The sequence below is a fragment of the Perna viridis genome, chromosome 6 (assembly GCF_037379345.1).
Source record: "Perna viridis isolate PV_CMFRI_1.1 ecotype Kerala chromosome 6, ASM3737934v1, whole genome shotgun sequence".
Classification (NCBI taxonomy): domain Eukaryota; kingdom Metazoa; phylum Mollusca; class Bivalvia; order Mytilida; family Mytilidae; genus Perna; species Perna viridis.
Window position 1 is genome coordinate 37,762,492 of NC_142450.1, and position 21,904 is coordinate 37,784,395.

Below are 21,904 nucleotides of genomic sequence, written 5' to 3' on the forward strand. Positions count from 1 at the left end.
TATTTGATGTTAAGTTGAGGTTATTCTCTAACCTTGATTTCTGAGATTCACATATTGAAATTTTATCCTTGAGTTTCTCGATATAGTCTGTCTTCAACTTTATTTCTGCTGATTCCTCATCTGAAATCTCCTGAAGTATGGCGCTGGCTTGATTACTTATCGCTGAATTTAGTGTTTCAACCCTAGCTTTTACTCTGGTTGCAAGAATAGAATTATCAACTTTATATGAATCGATAGCAGATTGTAAATCGTCTATTACTTGTTTCATTCTTGAGGTTTTAGATTCAAATGCAGCAATTTTTTCTTTGATTTCAACTGTTTTTCTCACTACTGCATCATCGATATCCTGGACATCATGGTCTTTGTGCTTCTCAAGCATGCACGTAGGGCATATCAATAGACAACAAGAATCACAATAAAATATAACTTCCTTCCCATGGCGGGGACATATTGGCCTTCTGCTCAAAAGATTTGAGTATGCTTTCTCAATGTGGTGCTTTTTAGATCCTTTACGTTTTAAATGAACGGGCTTGCAGTTTGAGCACAAAATGTATTCGCATTCAAAGCAGAATAGATCTCCATTTTCCTTTAAACACTCTTTACACTGAGCACGGACGATTGTGGCCATTTTCAAAATCCTAAAACTGAAGATGTCGAGATTTAAAGGAAAAAACTGTAGCGTGACATATTCACATAAAACGCATCCTCGCCTTTGTATTTGCCAACAAAAGACAAGGAAATTCATGTGTAATAGTATATTCAAGTTTTGTTGCATTGTTCTGTCAGAATAAGAGAACACAATGTACACTACAATCAGATTGTGATAAAAAGAATGTGATATGTTGACCAACATTATTTTGTATTACACAATTTGGTCTATTCAAAACCTACGAATATTTTTTTACATGTATCAGCACATAAGTATGATTAGTCGATTTTGTCTTGAACGAAGTAAATATTTTGATTATTTTTAATATTTCTTTCTACTTATCTAGATTCTGATTGTTATTGCCTGAAGAAAGCAGAAACATTGAAGTATTATTATCGAAAAGAAAAGAGTTTGAATTAGGGGAGGTCGTTTGTTAAGTGATAGTGGTGGTAATCAGTTTTCATGTTTTAATTTGAAGAAATAACTTTTTCGATTGAAAAGCAAATAATGTTAAAATGTTTATCTTTATCCTGTCTAAATTACTGAGATATGTCACATTCTTCGTTATTTCTTCGTTCCTTGTTTTGCATCATTTTTATAACTTCACAAATATCAATTATATACATATTGCTAATTTTGGAATGCTGCACACGTGTTTCAAGGAGTTTCCTCTCACCATCCGCATTAGACTACAATAATCAGGATGAAATACAAAAATGCCGATCATATATATTGGGACAGGGGAAAGTTAAGAGAAGGGGAGGGAAACAGAAAACATGCCGTAAGAAAATGGCTATTATGTCCACTCTGAAAAGCCCGGGGTTCTATAGAAATGCCCGAAAATATACTAAGAACGCTTTGTTCTCGCTAACGAGATGTTCATTTCATTTGTATACATAACTTTGTCGAGGCATAAAAAATATTTTAACTAGCCACGTGCATACCAATTTTTTTATATTTTAGATGTATTTGATCCGGTATACTTAATATAATAATTTGCAAATAATATTCACATTATAGATATGTATTAAATAATCAATAATGCAAGTATATTTGATGGTCCATGAAAATCCATTTTAATCATCGGGGGAAAAGAGAGCTAGAGTCAAATTTTGTGTCCTGCTTTTTTCATGGCTCTGCTTTTTTTTTTATTTCAAATGTGATCCTAGCCCCATCCCGCTCATAAAAATCGATATTGTTGCAATCTAAACATCACATTGATAATACAACTTTGTGTTTACTTATTTTTATGTATCTCTTTATTGTTTTTATAGAGAATATTACTATGGTCTCAAAACAGGTAACTTTTTTCATGATAAATGATTTAAGCAAAGTATGAGGAAAGCATTTTACAGATTAATGAATAAATATGTACTACAAGCTTAGTAATAGCGGATACCAGTACAAGGGAGGAGGGGTTCGAGAGGATAAAGTTTGGACCCAACTTTTCATGAGAAATGTTTTTGTTTCATGTCAATTCTTAACAAAAAAGAGCAAATAACTTAATTCAGTCATTTCAAAACCGCTGGATTTGCCTCTGTTTGTAAGTACATGTATTACTGGATTGGCCTCTGTTTGTAAGTACATGTATTACTGGATTTGCCTCTGTTTGTAAGTACATGTATTACTGGATTTGCCTCTGTATGTAAGTACATGTATTACTAGATTTGCCTCTGTTTGTAAGTACATGTATTACACTTTGAACTAGTAATTTAATGGTTGCTTAAAATATGCCCCCCCCTTAAATATAGCTACATGTGTATTATTGTGTTTTTTGCAAAAAGAAGAAAGTTGAAGAAAGTTGACTGATAATGTTAATATACTTTTTTTTGTTAGCCCATACATGGTTTTCTCAAACATTATGTTGTATTTTCTGAAAGTAGTTTATACAGAACAGTGTATTCTGTGTTGGCAAATATCAGGCATTCACTAATACACTTTTATGCAGTAATTTTTACAGCTATTTGAAACTGTGATGTTCAAAACTAAAAAAAGATCTTAATTGACTTCATAGTGATTCTTGTTATGGCATTCTTATACATGTACTTTCATTTTCTGAGAAAGAAATGAGCTTGAGGTATAATTATCCTCAACTCAACTCTCTTAACCTGTTAACAAGAAAAAATTACAAAATTGTGATTTCAATGCCTATTGCAATATATATATATATATATGTATATATATATATATATATATATATATATATATATATATATATATATATATACATATATTTATATATATATATATATATGTATATGATCTCAAACTACGATTTACAGATTTAAAAGTATTTAGCTGAATGTGGTACTTACTTTTTGTTGGAATCAAAATCCAAATGAGAGTGATTTACACAAATAAAAAAAGAGTCTGACTTGAGTTCAAACCGTTTTGTAATCGTATTGGAATTCTTAATTTATTTGATCAAATACAGGCCTAGATAAAATTATATGTGTAATAACTATTTCTCTCCACAAAACTGCAATGTTTATCTAATATATGTTATATACTGTTAACCGTGAAATTTTCGCGCCACTTTTAATTTTGGTATTTTCGTGATAAGACCCGTGAAACGAAAATTACATGGTCGTGAAAATGTATTACACAATTTAAGGAATGATCAGGAATTAAAATCTGCGCGAAAGCAGATTGATCACAGAAACCGGTTTATAGTATATTTGGTAAATGTATATATAAGAACGATAAGTGTTATGTCTCGAGCCAATTAAGATACCAAAACAGGTTCAATTACATAAAAAGCCGCGTGAACTATTTAGTAAAACCCACAATTATTCTTACAGGAAGTACTCTGACTGTAATGTTGTTACATTATTGGAATATCTGTTCAACAATATTTTTGAGGGGGACAAATGTGCCGGGATACATTTGGAATACCTATAAGAAAAATCTGTTCGCCAATCTATGTCGATCTTTTCTTTTTTTAGTATGAATATATTTTTACAAGGGCTTCTACAGAAAAAAGAGAAGCGAATAACCTCGGCCTTTAAATTTAATTTATATTGTAAAGTTGACGTGTTTTCTCTAAATTATCGTATTTTCAAGGATTACTTACACCGGATCTCCCCACAGAAACTTGAAATTACAGAATATGACGATTGAAAAATCATGGCTAAATCAATAATGGATGCAAACTGGCGTAAAGTATAGATTTTTACCTTTACACAGATGATCCAGCACACTTAAAAATCGAAACTTAATGCCAAAGATGATGATTTTGACCTTCCAATTGTAATTTCCCATTATCTAGTCGAAATAAAACATCCAAAGCCTATGATCTATTGCTGTTTCGCATGTGATTTGTACATTGGTTTTCTTAGCATGGCAAAAATACTGTCTAATGAGCTTCTAAGGCTTGGATATTGACTTTATTGATGTAATAAATTCCGACCTTATCTGATCTTCACCACAATTTGTCCGATATTAAGTTCCTTTATATATTTGTTTGATTACACGTCTTTGTGGATTGATAACGTATCGAACATGACGCTGACCCAATAATTATGAACTTGCAATGCCGCTGGTAGATCAGGACATGTTATCCTTTCCGGAACACATGATGCCATTCCTGTTTTTTTTTTTTTGGGGGGGGGGTGGGGTTGGGTGGGTGGTAGGGGGTTCCATTGGCAAATGCTTAAGGTTTTGGGGTTATTTTTTGTTTTGTTTTCCTCATCTTTAGTTTTTATGTGTAATTGTTAATTGAATCTGTTGTGTGTTCTATGTAGGTGCATACCTGTTTCCAACTTTTACGCTTTGGTCATGTAGTTAGATTTGCTATTGAATGTCTCTGAATTGTCCTATAGTATTTTATTGCTGATATTTTACGCCTCTAAGTCATGCTGCAGAGTGTGATTAAATGTCGGAGAGTAGACATGTCCACTGTCACTCTGTCATTTCTAGGTCTACATATGAACAACACAAATTTCTGATATTAAATGAACATTGAAGGAAAGAAATGAACTTAGACAGCAACACAAAACCGCATTTTGTGTCATAGACAAAGTAAGAACACCATAAAGCACATGTTATGCTTATAGAAGTCAAAGGAATATGTTAACGAATGGGATAAAGAGGAAAGTGAAAATTGAAAAGGCATAAAACAATCCTACCGAACGATGAAAATGAGTTATTACATTAATGAATTGTGGTTTTAATGTATATTCTGAGTTTAAAGATATATGTTTTCCCCACTCGTTCTCTGCACCCATTTGTTACACAGAGCAAAAATATGACTTAAAACTCCTTTTTGACGTAAGTAACTTGCATTTCAAATTTGTAAACTGGACTTATTTTACACATCCGTTTGATCACTCATAGCATGTCATTCAATGTTATGAGTGGTTTAATACGCAACCACGCATGTGAAGTTGTTATATAACACAATTAAGTACAGTTTTAATAGAAATCGGTCGCTTACATAGTCAGTTTACCGTATTCAACTTTGTTGGTGTAAAAGGTAAGCCCACATTTTTGCTATGCTTGCTTTTTGAAATGCAATATAAGAGCATTTGCAACTTACCATGTGTGTATCTAATTCTATAAATAAAGAGCACACACTACGACTCTTTCAGTATAAATACTGACATTTAGAATATAACTTTATAACATCATTGTCTATTCAGTAATAAAAAGGCTATTTAAAGAACTGTTCATGTTGAAATATATATTATAAATAGTGTTACAGGTGTTGTGCTAAATTTAGAACTATTGATGTGTTTTTTTTATATTTGACACATGTTACATATCGTTAACAAGAATTATCAATATGTAAAGAACAAAATAATTAATGGTGATGATATAACATTTAAATTGGGTTATTTTGACACAACCGAAATCAATCGAAAGTAAGTATAATCTAAGGAAATTACTTATCAATCAAAATACAGAATTTCTAGATATAACATTATTCATCTCCGATAACGATCAACAAAGTGGCGAAAGTAAAAAAATAACGTTAACGGAATGACTACGAGCTTCAAATTAAATCTAATGTTGACATTATAAAGGGGTAAATGATAGTACATACCACTGATTTTTCTTCTAATTAATTTTCTTATAAACAAATGTTTTCAGGGCGATACCAAGGATGTGTTCGATTTTCAATACAGGACTTCCTCTTATTGGATTGATTTTTATTCTATATTTAACATATCCTCCTGTTGTTGGTAAGCTTCACTTAATTTTATTCAAGTACTGAAGTAAAATACAAATTCAAAACCACCCTTGAACCAGAATATTTGACCTGAGATCCATTTTAACTTTACAAAATCCTGTGTAATTGTTTTAGTATTAAAACACCATTAAACAATGTTATAAAGAACAAAATTAACTTCATCATTTTACATTTATGGGTACATGCCACATACAACAAGTCGCCAGGGCTGTACATATTTAATTAAAAAAAAAACAAAAAGGCAAAAGCATATAAGTTTACTTGATTCATTAACGACAAGAGTTTTTCATCATATATTTCAATACAATAATATTTGGTTAAACAATATGCATGTACACATGAAAACAAATATTAGAACTCTTCCCAAATATCTTCCGAGTTACATACATAAACATGTTCCATTTTATTTTACTATTCTACATTCTTTCACTAGATAATTTATGATCGAGGGTTCCAAATCTATTATTGTCAGATAAAATTTGAAATAATTTCCCAATGCTTAATCTTCTTTGTACAATCTAAAATTAAATGAATAAGGTGAGCTTGCGCAGTTACACTCAATGACTGTTGGCAATGGTTAATTCGGCTTTAATTGATTTACAACAATGTCTAGGAGGTATTATTTTCGTTTCAAACAACAGAAAAGCCAAGTTCCTCCAGTATTGATTTTACATTAATGTTCTGCATAATTTTTTAGAGCCGGGTTTAATAAAATTGCAGGTAGCTTATCAGATTTTTCGGTTACTAACTTAATCCAAAAGTTTATGTTCATCTGCTTTGTTCATCATTAGCAATAAAATTAAATATCGACTTTTTGACATGCAATTATTGTCGTTTATATAATATGTAATAAATGTGGATAACCTTTTATGGATTGCTATATAATGATTTACGAAACTCACGTATACAGCTAAATGTGCCATACATGATGATCAAATGGTGCTCGATTTATATGATTATCATGAGTAGCACATTTGCCTGTGTAGCATGTTTTATGTACATTTGGTTCACCTTGAACATATATACATGTAGATATTTTAATACTTATTCAAGGAATGAGATTTTCTATATATGTTGTACTCGATTTAATCACGTGGTGCACTAACAGTTTATTTGCAAGTATGCAATACGGGTAATGTGGTTACTTTAAGGAAACAGGACATGTATTCTAATTCAATTTTAGCTTTATGGTTAAACGAGTAAAGCATAACAAATTGGCGACGTTACTGTGATATGGAAAAATAATGTATGTTAGATTTGTTATCCAATCAATCAATAGGCGAACGCCAATTTGAAAAAAAAGATTTTTAATACGCCTACCTGAAACATAGCTAAATTAGATATGAATTGAAAGAAAAATCCTCATAGCATAAGATTTGATTGGTCATAAAAGTTTCCCATGGTCACGTTTCTTATAATCCAGCGAGATTGAAGACATGTCGAAAAGCTTGTAATTAAAAGTGAAATTCAACCCAATATATTTTGACACTTTTACGAAATGCTTACACGTCACTTATTTAATCTATACATGTAGAATTATTCGTTCTGAAAAAAAAAACAATTGCCTCATGCTGGAAAAATACAAATCAGACCTACAAACAAACAAACCATTTCGAGACGTTTCTTTTAGATTTCAACTGAAAATTCTTTTTTTTTCAATATTTCGGGGACAACATTTTTGTTGATTTGCATCATGGTCAGGGGAAGTCAAACTTTGTATAAAGTAGTTTTTTTACGAGTCTTAGGCACACTGAGCTAGCTGTTAGTTCCAAAGCTGAAAAAGAATGCATACTATGGATGTCTGCGTCATCTTCACAAACAAATTATACCAACGAAACCAATATACTATATTTGGAAGCTTTAGTTCTAAGACGCAAAATTAAGAATGCTGTTCTTCAATAAATATCCTATTGCGAAGAAATGACACTGATAAAATCTTTGGAGACTTTGTCTTTTATCGATAGGGTTTATTTCATGTCTTTTGGATGATAAATTTTACAGCAAGGTAGACAAAAGAACATTTATTTGAATTTGTTTTGAATATATAAGGAAAAGTGTAGCTTTGTCCAATTGGATTTTGTCATTGCATACAAAGGGTTTATTGCATCCCTTTGCAATTTCACCATATTTAATTGAGACTTACACTTTCATAGTATTTATTTTTCATATCACGAAATTATATGGTAGCTGACAAGCCTTGCATGTTTTACCTATGTCCCCATTGTTTTTCGCCAATATGATGTCAAAGTTGACTTGAATGCTAAAACAGTTGATGGAAAGGATTCTTTCTACTCAATAGTTAGTACATCATTAGTATTTGTGAGGAGGTAAGCCGCAATAAACATTCAATACTTTTCAAGGCAATAAGATCTAGCCAATAAACAAAATAAAAATCATTTAGAAATATTGTTGAGCTACTATGTAATTACCTACGATTGACAGACAGCTTCTTTTGTTGACTGTGTTCAACAAACATATATTAAAAATCAGTATAACTTATCATGTTGTAACCAATGACGAGGTGTGTTGATATGCGAGCAGACATATCAACAATTTTTGTGCATACAATTGTATGTAATGGTTCAACAGGTCAAATTGGTTGGACCCTCTGCTTTTTAGTTACAAATCCCGCGGCTTGGTGGCTTTTATACTCTGTGGTGTTTTATTTCATCATTAGACAATGGGAGTCCGTTGATATCTGTCAGTAGATTTATATTCATATGCAGGCACTACTGTTTACCAAGCTCTTTCAGGAAAGCAATTCAACTGTGCCGTGCTAGTTTTCATACTCCTGTGTAAGACATCAATATAGGTCTGGATCTGATCCCTTTGAGGTTCGATCAGGTAACAAGAGTGTCTTGAAATACCTGAAAATATTTTTGCATGCCGCATACAACGTATAGGAGTTTCATGGGCCGTCCTCTTACACTGATTTTAATCCAAATCAATATCATCAAAAAACAAAATCCTCGGGTAAAAATGGAGAAATCTTAAAAATGGGCATAAATAATTTGTCACTAATTAATTAATATCCGAGATAAGAATGAAAAAATAAACCATAAGTCTCTACTTTTGCAGTCATTATTCTCAATGCTGACTTACTTTACTGTTTTCAACAAAAAAAATATCCCCCTTCCGATGGACCCTTGTTGTTTTGCGTGATATGCTTTAATCTGCCAAGAGAGGTTGCCAGTTGCCCTCGACTTTTCTCTTGCGTTGATTTAGGTTCAGACAAAGATATTCGTAGTTTGTTTGTCTGACTAAAAGGGGAAAAACTGAAAGAAATTTACTGAGTATGTAAACATATCTCGTTTGACAAAACTTCGTTGAAAGAAAGTATATCTTGATAATGTATGTTCAAAAATGTACCTAAAGCACTGTAAGAAATGCCTTAAAAGTGTTTTTCAAACCTCAAAACTCTGAAAAAAATTTAGGCAGGGTACCCCCTACGTCATGTTATTCTACAAGGTCGGAGGGGCATTAGCCAAGTATACATTTGCTAAAAAAACATAAAATGAATTTAAACCAAGGCTATCCAAAATTTTCATCATCACCATTTATATCAAGAGACCATGTTTACTATTTAACCAATTATCGTTGAAATCAAAGCAAGTTTAAATATTAGAGGGATATGGCCGCCCAGAACGATATTTCTTCATTACCATTCAACATAAAATATCTAGTTTATTAATGATGGAATATGTTCAACTGGTGAAAATTATTGTAAAATGGCAGCCATTTCGAATATCATGCTTATCTTATGGGTAGCTTTGATTTTCATTATTCTTCTAGAGTTGAAGAAAGAATAGCAAAAAAGCATTCTGTCCCTATGTTCTATTTTTAGTAACAACGGCCATGTTTTTTTACTAATAAAAAAAATTAAATGTTCAGTTTGTGGAGGAAACCCTAAAAAATTACGACAAAAAATGTATCAGGGACCATACATCCTACAACAGGCAACAAATCATTTTGAAAATTTTGGCAAACATCAGATCGTGAACAAAAATACTACTCGCTTGATGCGGAATCCCAAAAATGTAGTTTTTTGGGTTTTTTTTTTTATTACAAAATTATGCGGTTTTTTTCTCAGATTCAAGAGAACTTCTCGAAGGTAACGTTAAAATGAATTACGGTAAGATTTTACTAGATTAAATAACAATTTTGATATAATTTTAAAATGTAGATTCCTTTTTAGATGACAATTTCTTTGATTTTGAAATACTCATTTATTGTTGTTTTTGCATTTTTTTTTAATAAAACATAAGCTTTTTTACGACCAAGCAATTCTAAAAATACGACAAAAAACCTTTTCAGAGATATATTGTAGCTGTGTGTTAGGATACGTTCACTAAAAACCTCGAAATCCTTTGCTCGGTACTCGCTACAAGAACAGGTTACCTTCGATATTCAATCACATTGGATATTATTACTGTTAATGATGTACACAATCATTGTTTCAGCAGGTAACTGTGTTTTACCAGACTATCTGAAGAAAAGTAAATGGAATGATACCAAAACTAATACACTTCTTACGTTCGGCACCACAGTAATGACAGGGTGGGATTTGAGTATACAAGGAGATGAAATGAAAGACTTCACCTGCATTGCTAATTCTGGCAATGTCTTTTTGTTCAGGTAATTAAAAAAAGGTTAAACAAATGGTCCTAACCAACTTTCTTTACAATTGTAATATTAGAAAATGATTTTTTAATATCAAAAATTCAATTTGTAATATAAAAAATTCATTTTGTAATATTAAAAATTCATTTTCTAATAATAGACATTCCTGATTTAGTAATATAAAATATCACACATTTTGTAATATTAGAAAATGAATTTGTAATATTACAAACTGAATTTCTAATATCAAAAAATTACTTTGCAATATTGGAAATTCAGTCACATTTTTTGATATTACAAAATGAGTCTCTAATATTAAAAAATCGTAATTTGAATACAACAAATTCATTTTCTAATATTAGAAAAAAAAATTCTAATATTAAAATATCTTTTTTTTAATATTAGAAATTAATTGAGTTTTTAATATCAAAAAATATTTTTTTTTGTTATTAAAAAATCAATTCTAATATTAGAAAACACTTATTTTTGTCTACTTTGGCTTGTCATATTTTTCGATATAAATATTTACCATGCATTGTTATTTTTGTCCTATCTTAGTTTTAGATTCACAAAAAATAGGACGGCCATTGTCATAACGGTGCATTATACATCTACATTCCACTTTTGCATTAAGTTAGGCTCTTATGATAAATCATACCCACGTAAACATAAATAAATAACCTTGAATGCAAAATGCGCTATTATAAAATGATCATGGCTATGCAAAGTTTGAAATCTTTAAAATATATGTAGATAGCCATCTTGCAAAACTCTCCTATCTGAAGGAAGATTAGCAGACTTTATTGATTTTTACCGATAGCTTCCGAGGGGCTCGTGACGTCAAAAAATCCGTTTGGTACTGAAACAAGTACTGTAAATAATATGAAAACAAAGAATATACCGTAAATATTTCTACGATCCTGTTTATCTAATTACTAAAACATATTGTATTGCCAAGCTTACGATTGCACGAATGATAAAAGAGAAATTTTCTAAAAGTTTTTTGAATGCATGCGAACATTTTTATTAAATCATTATTTATCAAATTTATTAGCTAACGAAAAGAAATTATTTTGTTTCAATCTGATTTTCATGAACATCTAAACGATTAGTTTCGATATTTATGACTTGCACAATAACATAGTCTTCTCCTTTAATCGAGAAATAATCAATCGATAAAGGGGTGTACGCTGGTTTGGCTAAAATAAATATTAATTTTGTTATTCAACTAATTTTATTTATCTTTTTTAACGACGTGTTATCGTGTTATTGCGTTGAGACAGAGATTCATTGCATTTCTTTGAAATCTTTAAGAAATGTTTTAACTCGATGTTAGTTCATTGTTTTGTAATAGTAAGTTCATATCAATTTCCGGTGGTTTAAAACATGATAATGGCGAATGTTTTATCAGTTTTCTTTTTTTTTTTTTTTTTTTTGCATTTATCTAATTTTGAGCATTTCGGATATTTTTTTTTTCTCACATATATACTTAGTTCTTATGTGTACATCATGATACTTTGTTGAAATGAATGATTTCGCCTTATTGGGAATAGTACTGATGTTTGACACGTGTCACGAAACTGCATTAGGCCAAAAAAATATGTCTGTTTCGGGTTTCCCGACTGATCCTATTTTTTTCTTCCGACCCTAATGCATTTTTTTTCTCCAAAATTAGCAAGATCAGTAATTTCCGCCAATTTCCGGTATAATATGGATCATTTCTGGTAAAACCGAAAGCACGTTTAAAACCAGGTCACAATAGCGTTTGAATAGGAGACTGATTTATATCACGTAAATCCAAGCCTATCACTGGTGATGAGCACAATGGAAGCCACGAGTATCGTGGCACTAAAATATAATAAATTCTGTCACCAAGAAAGCAAATCTCTCGTGTCAGCGCTTCCAAATAGACTAATTGTACTTACGGAGCTTTTTGAGCTCTATCATGAAGAAGTTGACAGAAAAACATTTACAATAACTGTTGCCACTTATTTTACGGTACCAGACATACATTTGTACATCTATAGCATACAGGTCAGATGTTCTTCATACTCAAGGTTTAATAAAACAAATGAATGGAACATTTTGACAACATTTTATTCATATAAATATGCATTTTTCACTGTCTTTCAAAAATACATCAGTGAACAGAGAAATGTGTAAGTTTTTAAAATATATTTGCAGGTAACATTTTAAAATACAATGTACTTATATTTTGTTCAAAATTCCTACAAAAAATAAGTTATTGTAATAAAAGACATGACTAATAGTGTGTATGTTAAAAATTAACTTTCTACTTAAAACCATACACTTCCTTCGCTCTTATGAGGCTGACTTTATAGCTGATCTGGTCCGAAAGAAAGAGAATATCGTTTGGCTAGATCCTTTAATCTCAGTTTCCGCTGTATAGATGACGTATTATCTTTAAACAATCCTAATTTCGGGGATTTGATACATCGCTTCTACCCCAAAGAACTTGAGATAAAGGATAGTACAGACACTGTGAAGTCGGTCTCATATCTTGACCTGCACTTAGAAATCGATGGTAAAGGTAAATTATTGACCAAATTTTACGACAAACGTGATGACTTTTCATTCAAAATTTTCATTCAACTTTCCTTTCATTAGTGGCAACATCCCTTCGGCACCTGCGTATGGAGTGTTCATATCACAACTCATACGTTATGCCAGAGCTTGCCGAAACTACGCAGACTTTTTGTATCGTGCTAGAACTCTAACAAATAGGCTTCTGGAACAGGGTTATGTTGCTACAAGATTGAAGTCATCAGTACAGAAGTTTTATGGTCGTCATCATGAACTCGTGGATCGTTATTGTGTACCCATCTGCACCATGAAAACTGATTTGTTAAACGGATAATAGTTTTCCTTTCCTCGTTTGTCTACCCCGGACTTGACCTTTAATGAGCAACTCGGCGGGTGTTTCTAGAAAAGCAGAGGACGCCTACCCTAACCGTGCACCTGGTCCATGCTCCAAGTTTTTAGTGGAGTCAGAGTTGCTCATTTGCTTTTGTTACTTTGTATATATGATTTTAGTTACTTTATGTTCTTTGTTGTGTATGTCTGTTTTCCATGTCTGGTCTTTGTCCCTGGATTACATTCTTTTGATTACCGCTATAACCTTGGTTCGCTTGATTACTCTTTCATGACTAAAACATGATGCTATTTTACAAATGTAGGCTCAACTTTAGTCGAGAAAAAAAAAAGAAAAGGCCTACCTACCTACCCTCTTTTTGGGAGGAATGTAACCCTAAACAGACACTTTTTAGCCTTAATATTATTGCTTGATTATTACCAGGTTATACTCACTTACCTGATGTCGGACGCCGCTGGCGGAGCAGGACATACATACCCTTGCTGATGTTAGTCCCGATTTTTCGTGGACGTTTTATTGCTAGTGCTTTAATTTTTAGTTTCCCTTGTGAGACTTCTTGTTTTCCTTATCTTCAGTTTTTTAAATGTTTAATCTATTTTATTCGGTTCGGACAATATTGTGTATCATCTTTTATTATATATGTTCACATTTAGGCCATGTTTTTGGATTTTGAAGTATTGAATCATCCCACTGCTGACTCTGCTCTATTTCCTTTACAGATAATTTATGAAAATTATTTTAAACTTGCAGGAGTGATTCCCAATTCTATGATTTTAGAGATGGTAATAAACGAGTTTACCTTTGTATGAAAATAACTAATGTAACAGAAAATCTCTTTTATTTCTACATACTATCGGGTAAGTATGTATATTTTTGTGTTTACTAAGTTGCAAGATTTGCCTCCTAAAATTGACACAGGTACTGTTTACAGGTACATTTATAGTTCCCAGTCTGTCGTAAAAAAATATGCCAAATCTATATATTTACTTTCAAGTGTTCGAATCTTTTAAAAAATTATCTATTTAGGCACATTTTGGTTGGTGTATTATGTATTTCAGTAATACCATTGGAAGAAACAGCGCGAACTAGTGACGTTACACTTGGTAACGTTAAGTAAAGTCTCTAACAAATCGGCACTTTCTTCTTCGTTTTCCGTAAATGTCTAGTAACTGCCTTTTTATGATCAGCTCTAACGTCTTTCCTTTTCATACATCTATCGGGCACAGCATTAAATATATGTGAGAAGGAAGTCGTAGTTGGATAAAACGTTATGTATTCGAGTTTTATCCAAGTGTAATCCATCACAAACAAGTCCATACAAGATATAAAGTAATAAAACACAATAGTGTACATTTAGGTCAACCAGCGTAACGTTACTATATATCTTTATTCTTTATCACCACGTGGTATAGAGAATAATAAACATAATACACATAATTACATACATACTATATATAACAAATGGTTACATGAAAGTTTAGCCATAGATGATGATATATCATTTGCTTCCCTGGAGAGTATAACCTATTGGCAATAATCTTAATTAATTTACATGCTTGTTAATTCTACAAATTGATCACAGTTCATTATATCTTTAAGTGCAAGGATATCTGGTCTATTTGTGAACTTGGTCTTGAGATACTGCTTTCTGCTTATATTGAAATGGGAGCATTTAAACAAGAAATGGAATTCGTCCCCCAAATCGCCGATATCACATAAATTGCATATTTTATTTTCTCTACTTATATTCTTCCATCTACCTGTTTCAATAGGCAATTTCATATTCAGGTGCTAAAATGGCAAAAATATCTGATATTTTTGGCATCTAAAATTTTAAGATAGTGTTCAAATTCCAGTTTTTCCTTGCATAACTTGTAGTTTAATGGTTTCGGAGAGGTTTCTACCAAATTATGCCACGTTTGTGTAATTTGATCTTAAAGAGACTGTTTTATAGTGTTCTAAAGCCATCTTTTACTATCAAAAGTCTGGTTGTTCAATATAAAAGACAAACCACAATTATCAACAATTTGTTTGGTATTTACTGCTGGGAAAGTTTCAAATGTATGGTTAGTATCCACCAAATTGAATAGTTTTACATAAAATGGTATGAAAATATTGCAAAATATAAATGTAACTTTTAATATACTCGTTGACTATTTTATCTTCACCACTTGCCTTTCCATTTTTTTAATCTTTAATGCATTTTTGCAGTAATAAATTTTCATTTTATTTAGACGCCTCATCTTTTTTCTACTCGAGGATCGTTTTTATCGTCTGATGAGTTAAGATTTTTGAAAAATTCAAAAAGTATATCTGTTGAAATATTGGGTTTAGATTTTCTCTTTTACGATATAAAATATTCCAATATTGTTTTGAATTGAAATTTCTCAAAGCATTCACATTTTTTTTCTAAACTGTTTTCTGTAGTCTTTTATAAATTTGTCCATTTATGCTAATTTGCGCTATTTCGACAACCGTATCAATGGTATTGAAAACAGTGGTCTTTGTATCTTTAATATTTTATTAGGAAGTCCGAAATATAAAAAAAAGATGTGATACTATATAGACATACTGATAATTACGGAGTACGAAATAGGTCTTATTTTTTATATATATATAATTTTCCCCACTATGACATTGGATTCTTGTTACAGTAGAAAAATTTTTAACCTTATTTAATCAAAGTAAAGTGTTGATGCTTTTATATTTTCAGAATCTATATGTTACTGATATTATGTTTTGCCTATATTTTACCTATATTTTCTTACATTTATTCATAACAATAGAATTCATATTTTTATATATTCAAATTAATGATAAACGTTTACGCTTTAGTAAAGACTCACTATTCTTTGTTTAAGATACACACACTGATATAAATCCCCCTCAAAAGCTCTACATTCCTAAGACGGATTCGGGAGAATATAACCAAATCTGTAGTTTTTGTAACTACACAGAACCACCTATGGATTCAGAATATCATTTACTTCAAAGAGAAAGTACGTATACGTATAACAGACAGCAGCAGGAAACACTGTCCTGTCTAAACAATACATACATGCACACGCATATTACATTATAAAATTGTTACTTCATTATTTTAACTTATACAATGTAGCCGCAATATCATCTGAAGTGGGATTTTTATGTCCTCTATATATTACAGATAAGAGATGCAGGTTAAGCATGTTACAAAAACTGTTTAGATTACAATTGAAACAGTACAATATAAATTCATACTTAAAATATATAACGAAAAAAGGTATGGTGAATATGTCGAAGAGACAACACCACAACCGGGGTGAAATTGTTTTTCACTTTTCTGTAAACTATATCTTATATCTGCATTAATTTTTTTTCTCTAAAAAGTTTTGAAATCATAACTTTGTGTTTTAATTAGTTTCTCTTTACCTTATTGTCAGATACTAAAGAAGCATTACTAACTACTCCAAGAGTTTGCTTGCCATGTGATGCTTCATCGTGTCAATTTGAAGGTAAGACGAATGTTTTGTTCGTGTATTTCCTGAATATTTCCTGAATTACAACGATTTTTAAAGAATTCGTAATAGTTAAATAGTCTAACTTTGCATTCCATTCTGATTTGGCTATATTTATGACATTCCTGATTGATCAAGATGTTCTAGATATAAGATGCAAGGTAGTTGAATTTCTGAACTGGTCAATTGTAAGTGTGAGGCAATACTGTGTGTGATGTATTTATTAGTATTCATTTAACATATATGAAACTTCATCCATTCTCCGTACTCAGTGAAAATCTCGACTGAGAAAAAACATTATACACTATTGTTATTTAAAAAAAAATGGAATACCTAGATACAAATATGTAGTTCTTGGAAGAGATTCCTCATACTTTGTAAAAATAATTCCAAATCACCTTTCAAATATACCTAAGAAAAAGGTTTCAAAATGCTGGAATTTTTTTTCGACAACATATTTGTCCAGTGTGGTGGACGCGTTTTTCCAAAAATGGTCGGCTTTCGAATTGGAACAAATTATGGGGCTGACTTATGGAAAAGGGTTATGTTGCTACAAGATTGAATTCATCACTGCAAAAAGTTTATAGTCGTCACCATGCACTTGTAGATCGTTACGGTCTATCCATCTGCACCATGAATACTGTTTTGTTCAAACTGTCATAGTTTATTTCCTCTTTCGTATATCCTGGACTTGGCTTTTTATCAATCGGTGGATGTTTCTAGAAAAGCATAGGACGCTTACCCTAACAGTGCATCTGGTCCATGCTCCAAGCTTTCAGTGGAGTCTGAGTTGATCGTTTACTTTTGTTACTTTGTATGCATTATTTTGGTTATTTTCTGTTTTTGTTCTGTATGTCTGTTTTCAATGTCTGGTCTTTCTCTCTGGATTACATTCTTTTGATTTCCGCTAGAATTTTGGTTCCCTTGATTACTCTTTGATTATGTGTTATAAATGTAATAACTACTTTTAGAAACTGAAACAAAAGACAAACACAAACGTCCTCCAATGACGATCATTTTTGTTATTATTGCTGGTGTAATGGTCGTCCTGTTATTGATTGTCATTCTGTGTTTTGTGCTCAGAAGACGGAGGTAAGTTGAAAGTAGTGGTTTGTGCAAATGTTTGTTTTTATAAAGTTCCATTATTGTAACCAACTTTACGTTCCATTTTGAATCTCAATCTCTGGTGCCGACGATGAATTATCAGAGGAATTATAAAGTCTAATACAAACAACAAAAATAATAATTAAGAAATAAATGAAAATTTCATTAAGTCGCATTCTTTAATTACTGAATAATGAAACATTAAGAGTCACGTGTTATTCAACATCTTTTTTAGGCATGCACAAGGGTATAAAGCCTCTGATACTAAAGATACTGAGATGGAGCATTATAAATCGGATGGAAATTAAAAAGTGAAAGATTGAACATTATTCCTGTTTGGATATGCCTCCAACTAAGGGTCAGGCCAACTGAGATTCGCCTTAGAAATATCTGCTCATTAGTTTGTGTATACTTTTAAACAGCATGAATGTTTCAATTTGTGTTAGAATTAAGGTAACTGCAAGGTATATGTATAACACATGTCTATCTTAAAACGTTAATAATTCAAGTAACGTTAATACACAGGACATTAATTTAACATTACTGCTAAAAAAGACGATTCATTCTATGTGGACACCAGGTATATAGTTATATGCCTCATTTTAAAGATATCTTTTTATTAAACATTGTATTAGAATTATTAGCTTTATTATACATTATACAGTGTATATTCAAAATTATGTATGGATAATATAAGTATAAGAATATAAGTCGTCACATATTTAGACTTTTATTGTTTAAAAGCTTTTAGAATGAAAGTAGATATTGTACGTTCAAAAGTAACAAGATTTATGTTTTAGTCATATTGCATGTTTAAGACAAATAAAACATATATTGTGTATTTCGAATCTATTTAGGTATGTATTGTATTACGTCATTTCGTGATTAACTTCACTACACCCCTATTTTCTTCAAACATAAATACCCTGGCGTTTATTTTTGACATGTTGCGTTTCATCACTTTTTACTTTACGCTCAGGAATTCAACGAGGTTATGTTGTTTTTGCTTTGTTCCAGTCATACAAAAAGTATAGTTTTCAACTTCATACTGAAAATATTCCATTTGTTTTATTCGTGCTATATGATTTTTCATATTGCAACAATTAAAGTTAAAGACCTGAACGCTAACGGAATGCCTTGTTCTATAAACCACATACCGTTATCTTGTAAATTTTAGGTTTAGCAATTTAATACATATTTATTTGTGTTTCTCTAGATATTTAATAACTGAATTAGGAATTATATATATTTTTTTTCTCCTGAACCAACTCTCCTCTGGAAAAATCTACACTTCAGGAAAATTTGTAGTTAGCAGCGAATCTGATAAATGGTATGGTTTACTGTTTCCTGTATTAGTTATTCGGATAGAAGGTGTGTTACATATGCTATGTAGTTCTAGAAACTATTCAGTCGTGTTAACTGCTTTTCGAATGTTCCAAAGAGACTTTGTTTTAAGGTTTGTGATTTTGTGTATACGTTTTAGTTTTACTTAGATAAACTTTATAGTAGTTTTTCATATTTATTGTATGTAGTATAATATTGTACATTGAATGAAATATTTGTTTTTATAAATAAAGTTTAGTTTGAATGTCAAGTTGACTCTTGAACAGATTCAATAGATAATCCACGTTGAGATTAAATAGTGTGATTGGTCTCGAGACAATAACAAGACCAATCATCCCAAAGATACAAAATTTTTAAAAAAATATTTTGGCGAGACTATTATACATCATATGCTCTCTGTGAATCATTTAATAGTAAGAATATAAAGAATTAACATTTATTTATGAATTCTACACGAAACATAAAATAACAAAATCTACAAAATGGATTATGTCACTCTCCACAGATGGTTTATCTCATGTAAAACATCAACCCCAGATTTGTACAATATATACATCACATTTTAAAACAGAATTTTTCTCCCATGAATTATAAGTATCTTTATACGTCCCTAAATTCAGTGGTAGGTATTTTTTGAATTTTTAAGCAAAGTAATAAACTTAAGATCTTCAAATTCAAATCAAAGACGTCCGACTTTGTGTTGATGCTGAAACAAAATGATCGTAAATGATGAAACAAAAATGAAAAAAAAAAAAACTAATAACAAAGAAAGAAAACGTACAAAAATGTACAACATACATCCGACTATTCCCTAGTTGTTATCTTGGCTAATTAATTGGTCAGTCGAGTTTTACTACAGTTATAGAGAAAAAGACGTTTTTATAATAAAAATAATAATAATAATAATAAAAATATTATAGTTTACTTATAATAATTTTACTAGATAAATATGATAATAATTATAATAAATAAATATAGTAATAATTATAATAAAAGTAAAAACTAAATACAGACATACACACATCATATTATAAATATGCATGAACTATCACAACTACTAAGGCATCATAAGAAAAGTTTGGTTCGGAATTATTATTTACCACCAATTAAATAAAAACAAAAACAAACAATTGTTTTCAACATTCAACAACAAATCCGCAACACGTTCTTTGGAAGACCTGGCGCAGAAGCAAAACAAGTGTTTTCCGACAAATAAACTTTGTAAACTTTATTTTCTGTTTTATTGGCTTTTTCTTAAAAAAAGGTTGTTTGATGCTAAGACAATTTGTTTCCACATTGGAATGATAATACAACTAGAAAAGCTTTGGTTACTAAGGTAATACTTGATTATCACATTTCTGTTCCTGAGTATGACGGAAAACGTTTAGTGTTATCTGCAAATTGACTCCGTAAATTAGCATCTGAAAATTAAAATAAAGGCTAAGTTCAGTTCTTTTGTTTCTATTTTAGTAAGGGATTCCGACCTTTCGGTTTGTTTAATTGTGAAATGTTGTTTTTTCCCAAAGTGACCTGAATTAAAAACGGGGGGTCGTGATCACGCCAAAGTACTGCACCCCCGCCCAGTTATTGCGCCTGTCCCAAATCAGGAATTCTGGCATTTGTATGTATTGTTTCGTTTTCACTTCCCGTTTATTTTTATGTTGCTGGATTATTTAGGGGCAACTATTTCGTTACTGTACCCGCTTATAATAGTAATTATAATAGCTGCAGCCTACCCTGTTTCTCTTAGATTTAAAGACATTCGGTATATTGTAATCTATTGTATTCTACTAAGTACCTGAACAGGTATTCTTAGGACTTAAGCTAATGTTTATATGAACGGAATCAATTCTTATTCTATAAATAACAAAGGTACCACCTTGTAGACTAAAAGTTAAAAGGTCAAATCGCACAGGCTAGGGTTCATTATTTCAGTGATATTTAATACCTCTTTTGTTCAAATTTTACTTTTCCGTACTTCAGAGCTATGTCAAAGAGAATAAGAGAATAAAACACAGAATGTTGCCGTCATTTTGTCAAATATACAAAAATGTACAAAAAATGAGTATATGATATAAGGAGTTAACGTTTTAATCCTAAGCAATCCTAAGCATTACATTTAACTTACAGGTGGTATCGTTATCTTTTGATATATCAGTAAAATCCTTCTTTTCGTATATTTCATCAGATGTGCATTTCTTGGACGACGTTTCTGTAAATAAAAAAAGTACACGTTTAGTCAAAAAACTTTTCATTGGTCCGTTTGTCCGAGCTTCTATCAACTTATTTATCTGAGAATTAATTCTGGCTAAGAATTATATAGCACATATTTCTTCTAACCTTCTAACACAATGACTAATGATTTTTTTTTGTGTATGTGTGTGAAATGTTCTTTGTGCTGATGTGTCCGCTGATTTACCGATTATGACAAAAGCATGCCAATGTTTTTTAATCACCACTGGTATGATCGCGCTGCAATGGAAGAGGGAGGTTTAGCGCGCTATAAAACCTAGACTTAACCGACCATTTCGTCTGAAATGGCTGTACCAAGCCAGGACCATTGCGGTACCAGCTGCTCCGTTGGTGTAATATTTATTTTGTCAGAT

At 31.2% G+C, this 21,904-nt stretch overlaps 2 protein-coding genes across 9 annotated transcripts in view; one reads left to right on the forward strand and one right to left on the reverse strand.

Annotated features, from left to right (window-relative positions):
* The first annotated feature begins 4,969 nt into the window (after positions 1 to 4,969).
* Positions 4,970 to 19,548, forward strand: LOC148614826 (uncharacterized). Of its 7 annotated transcripts, none has more exons than XM_088589244.1 (9): positions 4,970 to 5,123; positions 5,741 to 5,832; positions 9,931 to 9,972; positions 10,301 to 10,475; positions 14,104 to 14,210; positions 16,215 to 16,352; positions 16,776 to 16,847; positions 17,822 to 17,942; positions 18,190 to 19,548. In XM_088589244.1, exons 2-9 carry the CDS (start codon positions 5,754 to 5,756, stop codon positions 18,260 to 18,262), a joined length of 807 nt encoding a protein of 268 aa, XP_088445370.1. In that variant the 5' UTR covers positions 4,970 to 5,123; positions 5,741 to 5,753; the 3' UTR covers positions 18,263 to 19,548. The 7 variants fall into 7 exon arrangements, with proteins under 7 accessions (XP_088445370.1, XP_088445371.1, XP_088445372.1 ...); XM_088589238.1 differs by lacking the exon at positions 4,970 to 5,123 and adding an exon at positions 5,365 to 5,511; XM_088589239.1 differs by lacking the exon at positions 4,970 to 5,123 and adding an exon at positions 5,365 to 5,511 and having other exon boundaries at positions 10,304 to 10,475.
* Positions 19,549 to 19,720: 172 nt separating this feature from the next.
* LOC148614827 (adhesion G protein-coupled receptor G6-like) overlaps positions 19,721 to 21,904 on the reverse strand; it is a 33,301-nt gene continuing 31,117 nt past the window's right edge. For both annotated transcript variants that reach the window (XM_088589231.1, XM_088589232.1), the window contains exons 25-26: positions 21,427 to 21,510; positions 19,721 to 20,719 (exon numbers count right to left, since the gene is read on the reverse strand). In XM_088589231.1, coding sequence (XP_088445357.1) covers positions 20,649 to 20,719; positions 21,427 to 21,510 — 155 coding nt within the window. In that variant the 3' untranslated portion in view covers positions 19,721 to 20,648. The remainder of the gene's footprint in view (positions 20,720 to 21,426; positions 21,511 to 21,904) is intronic.

Excerpts from the sequence above, each read along its gene's own strand:
- LOC148614826 (XM_088589238.1), top strand. The coding sequence starts at position 5,402 with ATGTTACATATCGTTAACAAGAATTATCAATATGTAAAGAACAAAATA. Across the intron at positions 14,211-16,214 it reads TTATTTCTACATACTATCGG|ATACACACACTGATATAAAT; the intron begins GTAAGTATGTAT and ends TCTTTGTTTAAG. Across the intron at positions 17,943-18,189 it reads TTTGTGCTCAGAAGACGGAG|GCATGCACAAGGGTATAAAG; the intron begins GTAAGTTGAAAG and ends CATCTTTTTTAG.